We start from the raw sequence: 13,945 nt of genomic DNA on the forward strand, positions 1-13,945 counted from the left end.
AGGTGTAAGAAAGCTTCTGTTAAAAGACACTTTCTAGTCAAGAAGAGAATGAGAGATAAGATAGGTATAACTTTTAAGGTAGAAGTCTTCAGTAAGACTCAAATGAAGACTTAACTGCTCATTCACTACCTTTCATAGTTCTGAGGCTTCCTCAGTGCAAGCAAGTCCTGGTAAGATGTGATATGTAAGTAAGCATGCAGTAAGCATGTCAGAAATGCAATGCCTAGATAAAGCAGTAGAGTTTTAAGAAGGAAGACAGTGGGAAAACAAGAAATCCAAAGCTGGAGCTCCATTTAGGTATTATGTGCTATATATTAGGTGTTATGCCAGACCCTGACATCAAGATGCTGCCACCAAGTGTGGTGCACAGCTGTGTTGTATGATTTAAACATGAAAATTTCATTCTAACAAAAAGATAGAGGGTTTTTTTATGTCTATGGCTGTAGATACTTTTATCAGATTGATTTGTGGTGTTCACTGTAGAGCACTCACTGGCATAAGAGCAAACAAACAACGTGAAGGAAAAGAAAATAAGGGAGATGTCTGTAAATAAATTGAAAACTATCAATGTGCATGACATGTACAACTTGTTTTAATTGCTTAAGCCCTTGTAAAAAGGTAAATAAAATCACTATATTTAAATAGGGAGAAACTGATATGTTTAAAGTAATAGGCATTCTGTACCAAAGTCAGGCCTGACTCCTCCCAAGCCTTCTGAAAAAAAATGAACAAGTATATTTAATACTTTAAAGAGATGCTAGAGGAAGGGAGGATGAGAATAGCCACCATCCTGGGGTGCACCTTTGGCCATAAAAAAATAGACTTAGGAATTTTTGTTTCATTTTGTCCTGCAGGCATTGATGGACCAGCTGCTTTCCTGAAATCAGAAGTTCAGGATTTGGGGACCAATCTCCAAACTCTGTCTGTTGGATCTACCAAACCAGAAGACAATGCAGATAAGGAAAATGATGGAGAGGCTGTAACAGACACAGCAAGCAAGCCAGATCTGCAAGAAATATTACAGAAAAGAGGTAAGAGTTAATAATGGGTAAATGTCTTTTTTGGGGCTTTTCTACTTCTATAATTTTATTTCAGTGGCATTAAAAAATGAGGAATCATGAAACAAATGTCTGTAGGATATCACTTTTAAAAGAGCTACTAGATTCTATAGCAGGTGGAAATGCAGTGCTGCAGTTCCTTTTCCTGATATTATTTTAACCATACCAGTTATATTTTAAAGGTTTCTTAATGTGCTGTATTCTGGTCTTTCCAAGGAAATTGCTGACAAAATGCTATACCACATTTTGCTAAAGTTTGGGGTGTTTTTATTGCAGATATGTTATATCTTGATAAGGTGCTTGAATATTTTCACAACAGCAGGACCCTTCAGTAAATGCCATTATTTAACTCTTTAGGAGACTAACAGGAAAGGTGTTTTTTTCTGAGTCAGAGGCTGTCACAATCAGTGGTTTTTGAGTTATATATTCAATAATGATATCCCATTGAGTAATTTCCTAGTGGAGTGTCAAGCTCTGTCTGCCAAGTATCTTAAGTTGCTGCCAGTACTACAGGAAACCTTTTTTTGTTGCATGCAGTCTAAGCACTTTGCAGTAAAATAATGGCTAGTGTTTAATTTAGTATACAGCTTGGTTTTATTTTGCAGAGCTTGTCTCCCAGAATGTTTCCCATACACTGCAGATATTGAGGTACTATCACATTCAGAGGTATTGTCATCCAGTTTTCAGATGGCACAGCTGCTTACCTACAGATAGCAATATTGCACAAGAGTTGGAAAAGGAAAGAGGAGAGAATATCTAGTAACTTCAGGGGAAATTAGTGGAGGTAGAATATAAACAGTGAATTTTGAAATTGGCTGGAGTACCAGGGTCAACGCCTTTCCTCTTCCCAAATGTCCCTTGGGAAGTTTACTGACAGGTTGTTAAGACTGGATTTTTCTGTTTTATCTGAGACTTCCAGCAGTGCCCCTTTGCAGTGCCATGTCAGAGCATTGTTAATAATATATGTTCTCAGAAAATTATTCTGTTAAGCAGGTTGTGTTCACTGTCTGTAATGATTTAGATAAATTTCCTTTCTACAGCCAAATTAAAGAAAAGAATCACAGAACAAAATCTTGGATGCACAGAATCAGTTTGGTTGGAAAAGACCTTTGAGGTCATTGAGTCCAACCTATGACCTAATACCACTTTGTCACCTAGACAGTGGCACTAAGGGCCACATCCAGTCTCTCCTTAAACACCTCCAGGGATAGTGACTCCACCACCTCCCTGGGCAGCTCTTTCCAACTCCCAGTCACCCTTAAGAAGAACTTCTTCCTAATGACCAATTGATGTTGCAGTTTCAAGTGGAAGGACACACCAAATAGTGATGTGTACAGAACTTCTTCATAAATGTCTTTATGCAGAGTTATTTTAGTTACATACCCACACTCATGTCTACATGACTGTGCTTAGGTTAAGATTAAATAAGTCCTGAAACTTCTCAGTCTTTTCTTCAGTTTCAGAAATCAAGTAATTATTAGTATTTATGGATCTGATCAATGTAAGAACAGGAGGGGCTCTTACTGAAAAATTGACATACCCTGTTTCAGGGACAAGACTGAGGGAAAGTGGTAAAGGTTGTAAACTGTACAGAGTCCAATTTATGGGATAGGTGTCAGCATATTGATCTGGATTTCCTTTTATTATTGTTGCTCTTAAGACATGGAGGACTTTTCTGCATGAAAATATGCAAAATTAGTTCACTGACAACATAAACTAAGCAATATATTATGTCATGGAATATCAAGTAAAATCCATATTAATAAATGCCTGACAGCTGCTTAATCATCTGCACAGTGACTGCTGCAAAATATCAGTAGGAATTTGAATTGCAAGGCTCAGGAAGAGATACAGCACATGAAGAAAATCAGCAGTTGAAACAGAAATTAAGAATCATCAGTTGGAAAAGCAGAAATTAGGACTGAATAGGTATTCAAGAGTCATATATGAATTAGTGATGCCATGAACTCGTGACACCTACTTTCAGAGATTACATGCTTAAATCCTGTATTCTGACAGGAATTTCAGGCAGTTTGAATTTTGATGAGGAGGACACAGAAGAGGAAGAAGCTAGTAAGAGACCAGTATCTCATTCACCAAACCCTGAATCTGAGAGGCCTAGTTCTGCATCCAGCGAGAAGTCTTTTGCAGTAAGTGTCTTGAAATCCATTTCTGCTAAGCACTGGGCATGTGCCTGATTTTAGTGATAACCCCTGGAGCACTGGGTTAAAATACGGTAGCTGCAAGTACAGTAGCCAGCAATATTATTCCCTGAAAGCAGAGTAAGGTCAAGATTGTCAGGCTCTCTGACTGAAGGGACACTGAGTTAAACATAAAGACTTAGCAATGATCAGAGGAACAATTGTGGGTGGAGGATCCTAGGGAGCCTAATCAGAGAATATGGGAACACAGTGAGTCAGCACTATCACCCCTAAAGGAGACAGACTGGGCCATTGTCTCTGCAAAATTCACCAAAATGACTCAGAGAAGCTCTGAAATGCCATGCAAACATAGGAGGGATTTCTTCCTGAAGGTTTGTATTGTGGAATACAAAGAGAAACAGAATTTTGGAATGGAACAGAGAATGCTGGGATTGGAAAAACATCATATGGCATGTTTGGGGGAAGAAACTTAAGAGGGAAAAGAAGGGTATCAAGGTGGATCAGGGAGTAATAAGCATGGGAAGACAGGGATTAAAGGGGGTAAAAGGCATCAGATATATGTAAACAACTTCAGAACAGTATGATTGTCTGCCCAAGCCTTGTGCCTTGATTACTTCAGCATGTCCCACTCTCATCTGAAACTCCACTTCTAACTATTTCTTGTGTGAAAGTGTTCGTGTGTGTGTGATACAGATACACACATACATACATATGTTGACAAATTATGTGCTGGACTAGCCAGTGAGTTTGAAGAGACCAGCATCAGGAAGACAGAGGGTCTGAATGGGGTTTGAGCATGGATCCTGGACACCCTTCAAAGTCCATGGTGTGGGAGATGCACCTGAGTGTATTCGTGAGGTGACTGTGTGTATGATGCTCTGCACTAATAGTGCAAGATGTCTGGGTGTCAGCTTCTTGGGAGACTGGGTTGTGGGTGCAAAGTGCTGGAGATACAGCGTGCTGGAGTGGGGAAAGGGGTGAGACCCTCCAGTGAATTTCAAATCTATGTATGTGTATCTGTGCTATTCACTCAGGTTTCTTACTGGCTGTAGCTGGAAATGGGGATAAACCTGCAACTTCATCTTGAAGGCCCAGTCAAAAAGGAATCTCGTGGGTGCTACAATTCACAGGATTCAGCTACCTCTAAAAAAAATTACGTTTATGACCTGTACCAGATTTCCATTAGAATTTAAATTCCTTTGATTACTCTGTGCATCCTGACTATACACATTGTTCTAAGGCTCTTCCAACATTTAGTTGATATGGTTCCACCAGCAGCTGACTCCGTTTCTGCTACTGTTCTGAACAAACATAATCTCAGCACTCATTTCAGTCACAAAATCCCAGCCTGTCTTACTGCAGCATCCATCAGTCCTGCTTTATCCTACTCTTTTATTCTCCACAGCGTTTGAAGTTCTAAAAGCAAAGAGGCTCTTTACTTAGAATATTTACAGCATCTCATCCCATTTGTCCCTTTCTAGCAAATCACTCGTGTCTGCTTAATGGGTACTTTTTCTCTTTTCCCCTTGGACACCTAGTCTTTCCTCAGAGTAAAACCTTCAGCTGCTTTCTTCTGAGAAAATACAGGTGGTATCTTGTTTAACCTTCCTTTCCCCAGTATCTTCTGGAGACATGATATCTTATGTTTCAAAAAACCACAATTTTCTTGTGGAATACCAGAGTCTCTGATCTGATATTAATTTGCTAATATGATGCTTCTTCCCATAGGAAACAGGTGCTTCCTGTAGTCCATCCCCTCAGGCAGATGCACAGCTGGGAGAAGTAGAGAACTTGGAGGATTTTGCATTGCGCCCTGCACCCCGTGGAATTAGTGTCAAGTGTCGAATCACTAGAGATAAAAAGGGAATGGACCGGGGGCTCTTCCCTACTTACTACATGCACCTGGAAAGGGATGACAACAAAAAGGTATTGGAAGCAGCACACATTATCTTGGCTATTGTACTCCTACCAAAAAATGTGTTTGGTGCAAGGGAGAGCTTTTGATAAGAGACCTGTAGCGGAGGACAGCCATCATGCAGATGAGGACAGCATATATTTGGCCAAGGCACTAAGGAGGGAATTAGCAAGTAATTAGCATTTTATTGTGGTTTAAAAGCCATAATACAGTGAAAAATGAATTTGAAAAAGAATAAAAATGTTCAATCTAAAAAAAGAGCAGGAAGACTGAGTTGCTGCAGAAGAAAAGGAGGGAAGACTAGAAAGGACATTTGCATTAAATCTACACTGCCAAGTGAGCTGATGGAGAGAGAGGATTTCAGGCTGGGCACTTTGGAAGAGAACAAAATTGTGGAGAAAGTAATACTAGCACAGAACAAAAAAGGGAGTGCATACAGGAAATGGAGAGATAACAATTTGGATAGCAATGCCTCTGCATTCTTACAAAGCACCAGTCTTGATCAAAGTTTTGTTTTTCCAGACATTCCTTCTTGCAGGGAGAAAAAGAAAGAAGAGCAAAACATCCAATTACCTCATATCAGTTGATCCAACTGATTTATCTCGGAAAGGGGAAAGTTTCATTGGAAAACTCAGGTGAGAACCACAGATGAAAACTACAGACAGTTGAGATAGGATTTTAACTGAGTTGTGTTTATGACTGGCAATCTGGTTTAAATTCAGAGGGAATGAACTTGTGTTGTTCTGCTCCATGTAATCTGTATTCACTTGGGTTGGCAGCCTTCTTCAGCATTACCATTTGCTCTGGCAACTCAGAGCAGAAATTGTCTAGGTGCTTCTCCAGGATAGGTTACAGGCTCACATGGGCATGTCACAGAAGCTCCTTACTGACCTGGCAGCAGGGAAAATTCAGATGGCAGATGTGTGTTTTTGCTATGTTGTACAAATACTTTCAGAAGATGACAAAATTTTCTACTGATGCCTCTCTTTCTGTGTTTTTCCATAACCTGACATTAGGTCAAACCTCATGGGAACCAAATTTACAGTCTATGACCATGGTGTTAACCCAGTCAAGGCACAGAGTCTAGTGGAAAAGGCTCATACAAGACAGGAGCTCGCAGCTATTTGTTATGTAAGTACTGCCTCTCCCTTTTGCCCCGTTCTTTGTGCCTGGTTACCGAGGAAACACAGCTTGCAAAATCGTGCTGCTGCCAGCCTCCTCCACTTAACTTTGGAACCAAGTGACCAATTTCAACCAGATACAACAAGAGGCAGAGACCTCACAGATAAATTCTTACAAGTTTAATAAAAAAAAAAACAACCCAATGTCAGGAGTAGGAGAAACTCCTAAATGAACATCCTTATGACCTTCCTATCTGGCCAATTCAGTGTGTGGCCAGTCACACATGCTTTACTTGGAGCCAGACTCAGCTGCCTCTGGCCCAGCTGGTATCTGGTAGACCCTGAGAAGGAACTGGGAGTACCCAGTGAAACAGAACTAGTTTGTGCAGAACCAAAGGCATTTTGAGGCATAGGAGGGAACTGGTATTATTTCAGTAGCACCTTGTTGGTGGTAAGGATGTGGTTCCAGGGTAAATTGTGATTCACTCTAGCTCTGTTTTAGAGATGTTCTTCTGCTCTTGTGAATCACCTCAGTATAGGATTCAGAGTAAGGAGGCACTTGTGGAGACTACAGAATTACATGAGAATTCTCATGTCACATTGTTTTGTATTCCAGTCCTACAGTTTGAGTAAAATTTGAGGTTCTCTACGAAACAATTGCTGTGAAGTGTAAGGATTTTTATTTTTCTCTCAGGTGTTTTTACTTTTCTTACAGAAGCTTAAAGATGCATTAGCCTACTGGAGCAGTGTCTTGATTTTTTGCTTTTGCTCTTCATCTTAATGGCACTTGGGAAGAAATTGATGTGATAAATTCCAGTACTAGCCTGTTTACAGAAGTATTACCAGATATTTTCTTTGTATATAGTATTCTTCAGTTTCCTACCTAGCTGGACACAGCAAGGTGCTAGAATGAGCACAGACAGTTAATATAAGGTCAGCTTTTCAGAATTCTGAACTTTTATATATAAGGAGTTTTTAAAGTTTAAATATGAATAAAATCAGTACCCTCATTCTTATACATGCCCCTAGATTTTTTGAAGTGACATAATAGAGGTTGTAACTCCAAAGACCTTTGTCTGTGTCTGCAAAATGCATTAATGTGTTAGGAGAAGCTGTATCACTCCTGTCAATCAATTCAGTACTTCTAAAAGATTCTGGCTTTTAATTGGTCTTTGAGAATTTTAAAGGTTATCACAGATATTGTTACAGAACACTTTAAATGGACCCTTGGATTTTGGCTGATACTCTAAAATGAATGGCTTGAGAACACTAGGACTTCTTTGCTTTTTGTACTCAAGCCATTTGGAGCAGTCTTCTTCAGTACTCTGGAAAAATCTGCTTAAGATTGAGGCTTGGATAGTTGCTGAATACTTCCCTTCCTGGGTTTGTTCTTAAACAGTATGATTTGAGAGAAAATTGTAGGTGTGTTCTTGAACACAAATAACAGCACCTGAAGAAAAATGTCATTCATTGTTTAGAAACATTTTAGACTAACTGGTGATATACAGACAACACAGAGTCAAGTCAAAGATATTTTGCTTTCTGTCATAGTTAAGGCTTGTTCACTAGCAATATTTCAACACATTACTGCCTCAGGTGCAAAAAACTTATGCCTGGAAATTGCATTTGTATAATTTTGTTGTAAATGTTTTAGTAGGTAAGAAATGCACTCCAAATTAGTTTATACCATGCATATCTCCTAACATTGTTCTCTCAATGAGAAAGGGAGAGAAAGCAATTCTCACTGATTAAACACAGTTGCAAATATGTAACTGATGCTACAGTTGTAGCCAGCAAACTTCTGATAACTAGTACAAATGGTGATACAAGTTTTGCTGTCTTTCTTTCTCTGAGGTGAAGTATCTCATTTACTGAAAATAATGGCTTTCCTTGTCTTTCAGGAAACTAATATCTTAGGATTTAAGGGTCCCAGAAAAATGTCTGTGATCATTCCAGGAATGAACATGAATCATAAGCGAATTCCAATCCGTCCACGAAATGTGAGTTATGAAGTTTGGTCATGTTTCAGATTGAAGGAAGAGGTTAAAACTTCACTGTAGAGGCCTGGGTGTGGCTGACAGTCAGGGCTTTTAGGGGCCAGGGCTTTAGCAAGTCTCCTGGAGAATAAATACAATGTTGCCTAAATGTGTTGATTAATTTTTTCTTGCCTTCTGCCTAATCTGTTGCTTTCTGAATGGTATTTGTATCCTTACGGGTCCTTTGGGCAGCCTAAATATGATTTACTTTTCTCTCCCTTGTTGCTGTTGCACCTACAAGCTGCCCTCATGGTGAGACCCTGTTGTGCTGAGGGCTGGATGAACACTGGACACGCTTGCTTCTCCCAGGAGCTCGCATTCTTAACCAGGATGTGGATTGTGACAGATAGGCAATAGACAGATTAGGTACTGCTGGTGCAATAACAAGGGAATAATAAATACATTTTTGATCAGAATGCTGTTAGCTTTTTTGTAGAAGCAGCAGAAAAGGAGGATTCTTGAGGAAGAAGGAGGGACGAGGAGAAGATGGAGTTTTGTTGTGACTATTTAGTGAGGATTTCTCATAGATATGAGAGAGGCGTTAGAGCTAAAAGCTTACAGAAGAAGTATCTGAAGGTATGTTAAGGTGTGTGATGAAAATTGTGAGGTTCCCTAATGTGGGTTTTATGTTTGGTGAGAGAAGACCAAAAGGCAGAAAGAAAAGGTACCAACTGAAAGGCATGGTCAATGTTTTAAGCTAGAAAGTGGTATTTGCAGCCATGTTGAGAGTAGATATGAGTAGGACAAGAACATGTTTCCTGAGGTCAGAGAAAAAAAACCTAAAGAATGGAAATAGAGAGTCATGACAGCCCAGAAAAGAGATTTAATTCTTGTGAATGGTCAGAAAAATTGTGTCTGGAAGTGCTCATTTATTCATTGTCTTTGAGTTGGTGTTGCCATCTCTCCTATTAGTACAGTAATATTTCCATGGACCTGCCTTAAATTTTCTCCCCTAAATTTAAATGCACTTGGTGCAGTTGGTGCCAGTTCTTAGGGGTTTGTTTTGCATTTTTAAAAAGTAAATAAAGATAAAACTAAAAAGTAACTAAACTGAACAGGAAGTTTTATTTAGGTTATCCTCAAAAATCTGCTATGGTATCTTTGTATAACACTGAAGCACATACTATAGCCATATCAGTCAGCCCTCCACAACAGGTTGTTTTCTGAGCATTTTTTCCTATTAGTACCTTAAGCTTGGACTCTTTTTCTTCAGAGTTTTAACATATATCGTTTTGATTTTATTTCTTGCAGAACTTTTAAAATTAAATCATATGTCATGTTTCACTACAATCTGAATCTCCTTGTAATTCATTGTTTGTCAAATTTAATATGCTGGTTTACTTCCTTGTTGTATGTTCTTGGTTTTATTTGTCTCTGATTTTCATACTGGGCATCACTCATTAGACCCAATAGGATGACATTTAACCTTACATTCTACTGCAACCTTTGGACTTTCTACCTGAAGCACCTCAGGGCCTGGCACTATGCAGTTAATTGTGGATTATTTTCTTTTATTTCAAAGTTTGCAGTGTTAGAAATGGAAACTGGATGCAACAGGATCAGAGAAAGATTATGAGACTCAGAAGTAATTCATGCCAGCAGGATGGCAATTATCTATGGACTCTGAATTACTCCCTTTCCTGTACACACACTTCCTTCCCTATCACTCTTTTTACTTTATTGAGTGAAAAGAATGCTTGGACTGGGAATCTATGAAAGTATCTTCCTGGTACTTGCAGAAAGAATTCAGTAGGACTGAGTTTAAGTGATATCAGTGTGTTTCATTAAACAGGGAATGAAGTGACAGAGTCCACACACAAGAGGGGTGGTACTCAGAGGCAGAAACATTCCAAATCTGATAAATGTATTTCTTTCTTCTGAACAGGAGCATGAGGGTCTGCTGTCAAAATGGCAAAACAAAAATTTAGAGAACCTCATTGAATTGCACAACAAGGCTCCAGTCTGGAATGATGACACTCAATCCTATGTTTTGAACTTCCATGGGAGGGTCACTCAGGCCTCAGTGAAGAACTTCCAGATTGTCCATGACAATGACCGTAAGAGTCTGGGGGAGAGTGTGTGGGACTTACTTAAACAGGGAGAACCTAATTTATTTCATGAGGATTGGGAGGAATAGGACACCCTTCCTAGAGGAGGGAAACTGGGTAAAGGAAGCTAGTTCGTGATTACTGGGGACTTCTGAGCTGTCAGAAAAATTATATAAGGCCTCCTTTTTTTCTGGGGTGGATGCAGACTCTGCTGTCCATAACTGCAGCAAAAGAGGGGGCAAATGAAAGCTTCCTGAAGTGAAAGACAAGGTCCAATACAGCTCCTTCAGACTAGCAAAAGAATGGTTTGAGCTTTGGTTCTGAGAAGAAAAATCTCTAGAATAGCACAGTCACTCTAGAGGACAGATTTCAAGGCCACTCTGGTGAGAAAGGATGGATAGACCAACCACATATATTTGGGACTGGCAGATGTGGGGAGAGATTGTGGTTGGGTTTTGTTTTGCTGCCTTTTTTTTTTTTTTTTTTTTTTTTTTTTTTTTTTTTTTTTTGTGGTTTATTTTTTTCTTTTGCTTCACTGTGAAATTGTTCATCTCTGAATGTCTTTTCTCCCCAGCTGACTACATCGTGATGCAGTTTGGTCGTGTAGCAGAAGATGTGTTCACTCTGGACTATAATTACCCTCTCTGTGCTCTTCAGGCTTTTGCTATTGGACTCTCCAGCTTTGACAGTAAATTGGTCTGTGAGTGAGGGACAACAGACATGAAACGTGGAACTCACTCCCACCCCTACATCTTGTAAGAGTTGCAGGTGTAGCAATGAAGAGCATATTGGAAGGGAAATGGAGGACAGACTTCTGCAGGCTTATTAGAAAACCAATTCCAGCCTTCAGAGCATTGTGGGAGTTGACAGCAGACCACCTTGGGAGCAACCTCTGTATGGACTGTAGAAGAGCAAGAAATCTAGGTGATGTTTCTGTCATTGGTGTTGATTCTGCTTTTAGAATCCTTATTTACAGATGCTGCATGAGAGTGGGCTAAGCCCACTTTTTGGAACTCCTTGCAGCTAGAATTAGAAAAATAATGGCAAAATGTTCATTTACTTTGAAGCTTCCACAAAGCCTGAGAGATGATGCTACTCAAGAGTTCCTAAGAAAATAAACTCAGAAAATAAGAGAACAGCTGGAATTGGCTCTAATACAACACTTTTACTCTGTGGAATGATTGTCTGCTAAGACTGATGCTCCATTTCCCTTTCAGTATTCTAATTTCTGTCCATCCCTTGACAGTCTTTTTACCAAACTAAGAACAATCAAATCTGAAACACTCCCTTTTCAGTGGGTGATATTATATTCATTGCTACTTCTGTTACTTCTAACCATGTGAAAAATGAGACTGAATAGATGATAGAATCTGGCTGAATTTGGCAGAAAATAGTATTGTAACAATATACAGTACCACTTCTGAAAAGCAGTGTTCTGATTGGTTGAATCTAGACTGTAAACTGATGAAAAATATTTTAATTATGCCATTGTTCATGAAATTTGCTACATTTTTAGGTATACGTTTGTGACCAATTTTATTTTTTTTTTAATGTGAGATTATCTCAAGGCATGACATATTAAAGTAGATTTTGTATAAATAATTTTAACCTGCCTATAAGAAGGAGTTACCTCAAAAAGAGATTACAGGTATTTTCAAAGGCCTTGGTAAGTTTATTGTAATTGTACCACAAGGCTCTGCAATGTGTCCTTCCAATGTTCCATTTTTAATACCGGATGTACAGTATGGAGACTGTGTCACAGCATGGAACACTTGATTCATGTGGCCTTAACTCACCAGAGTGGATTGCAGCACGGTGTGGCCTGGAGGCCTCAGTGCACACATCTTCTGTGTACTGAAGCACAGAATATTACTGTCTTGCCTGCTTCTTGCCTATTACCCATATTCACAATAGTTTGGAGAAGTCTGTCCCTCTACTGAGACAAGAATTAGGTGTTCTCCAGCTTTGGATATTGTCCTTGTCAGCATACTAACTCTGTTTCAAGCTGCAAAGAGCAGATATATTGCTTTTGGTCTCTGGAATCTTTGCAATGGTAGATATCACTTGTGCTTTCAAACTAACAAAACTTTGTGAAGACGTTTTCTGATATTGCCGGAAAGAATAATGATCACAGTCACAAAGTAAATGCTGTATTTAACTGTAAAATAATGAATTGAGGCTGAGAAGTCCAGCTCTTGTATCTTTCAGATGAGCATTTTTCAGTAGCTGCTGAGATATTTCCTTGAGATGATCTTATCAGAAAAGCAGTCTGTGAAGAGAACTTGAATGCTGATGGATCTGTTTTGTGCCTTCCTGCTCATCAGGCTGAGGATGAGACCTGGCAGTGCTTTCCAACTGTGCTCTCCTGAAGTCTTGGCTGATGGGTCTGCATTCCCTCTGCCCATCCAGGAAAGGAAGTCAGTTTGTGTACCTGTCTGATTATTTTTCTGACTAGGAATGTGTGAAAGAAATTGCCTTATGTTATTTTGGGGTGACCTGAAGGCAGGATGCTAATTTCTGATTCAAGATGATTTTCTGTGTGCCCAGAAAGCATCCTTTTATTTAATTAGCCTTGTCAGCAGTGACTCTTCAAGCTATTTCTTGACATCAAATGATCATGTCACAGCCCCTCAGTCAAATTATGCAGACAGATGAACTGATTCAGTCATCTTTATCAGATACTGTTTTACATTAATTGTATTTATAACTTTTATATCTAAATGAAAATAAACTAATTTATATATTGAAAAGTCTTTAATTCTAAATGATTGTTTTTATTTTGCTGTCACTTGTGGGTGTACTTTGTTCCTTCTCTGTGACTTACTACCTCAGTTTCTTTCTATTTCTTGAATATCATAATTTTCTTCTTACTCTTTTCCTTTGTAATTCTCAGTTCACATTCTTTGTGGTGTTGGATATTTTTCCCATACACTTGGAAATCTGGGAATAAATGTAAGGGTAGTCTCTCTAATACTTTTATCCTCTCCCTCCCCAAATATTATCAGGTATTGCTGTAGTTCTTGGTTTCTATTTGATTGTTTAAGCTAGTTAAATTTCTCTGCCCCATGTTTCTAATGTTTTTCCCAGCATCCAGCTAGGGCATTTGAGCTGGTCCTTACTGCATTGTCCCACCTTCCATCTGAACCCATTCAACTGTTGAAGCACATAAGTTAATGTTTTTCTGAATCAGATACTGAAGTCATACAAGGCTAGGAAGAACATCAAGTTGAAGTGGTTATATTTTCCTATTTCCACTGAGAGAGGTATGAACCTCAATAAGAGGAGATATGATGGATCTGATAATCAAAAACTGGCACAGCTCTCAACATGCAAGCCCTATTCTTCAAGCACCTCTGTTTTTTCCACTATTTCCATCTGAGCCAAATTAGCCCTAAAGGGAAGAGAAAATAAAGTGGGAAACATGACTGGGCACTTGTTCTTAACACAGTAATATTAGTTGAATACGTGCAAATGTAGCATGCTAGAAATCCCAGCAAGATCTTAAAAAAGCATATTAAATGGTTAAACTGGAGTCCTAAAGGCAAGCCTAGCAGATGGAAATGGCTCTTAGGCTGTTATAGGCTCTTGGGCTTACAAACATAAAA

The 13,945-nt window shown here is 39.0% G+C and overlaps 1 protein-coding gene across 3 annotated transcripts in view; it reads left to right on the forward strand.

Annotated features, from left to right (window-relative positions):
* TULP3 (TUB like protein 3) overlaps positions 1 to 13,093 on the forward strand; it is a 32,519-nt gene extending 19,426 nt beyond the window's left edge. For all 3 annotated transcript variants that reach the window (XM_071433027.1, XM_071433029.1, XM_071433028.1), the window contains 8 exons: positions 855 to 1,031; positions 3,078 to 3,208; positions 4,949 to 5,146; positions 5,658 to 5,770; positions 6,152 to 6,266; positions 8,158 to 8,256; positions 10,178 to 10,349; positions 10,915 to 13,093. In XM_071433027.1, coding sequence (XP_071289128.1) covers positions 855 to 1,031; positions 3,078 to 3,208; positions 4,949 to 5,146; positions 5,658 to 5,770; positions 6,152 to 6,266; positions 8,158 to 8,256; positions 10,178 to 10,349; positions 10,915 to 11,048 — 1,139 coding nt within the window. In that variant the 3' untranslated portion in view covers positions 11,049 to 13,093. The remainder of the gene's footprint in view (positions 1 to 854; positions 1,032 to 3,077; positions 3,209 to 4,948; positions 5,147 to 5,657; positions 5,771 to 6,151; positions 6,267 to 8,157; positions 8,257 to 10,177; positions 10,350 to 10,914) is intronic.
* Positions 13,094 to 13,945: the final 852 nt, after the last annotated feature.

The sequence above is a fragment of the Agelaius tricolor genome, unplaced genomic scaffold, assembly GCF_023055355.1.
Source record: "Agelaius tricolor isolate 1412-34295 unplaced genomic scaffold, bAgeTri1.0.p SCAF_9, whole genome shotgun sequence".
NCBI lineage: Eukaryota > Metazoa > Chordata > Aves > Passeriformes > Icteridae > Agelaius > Agelaius tricolor.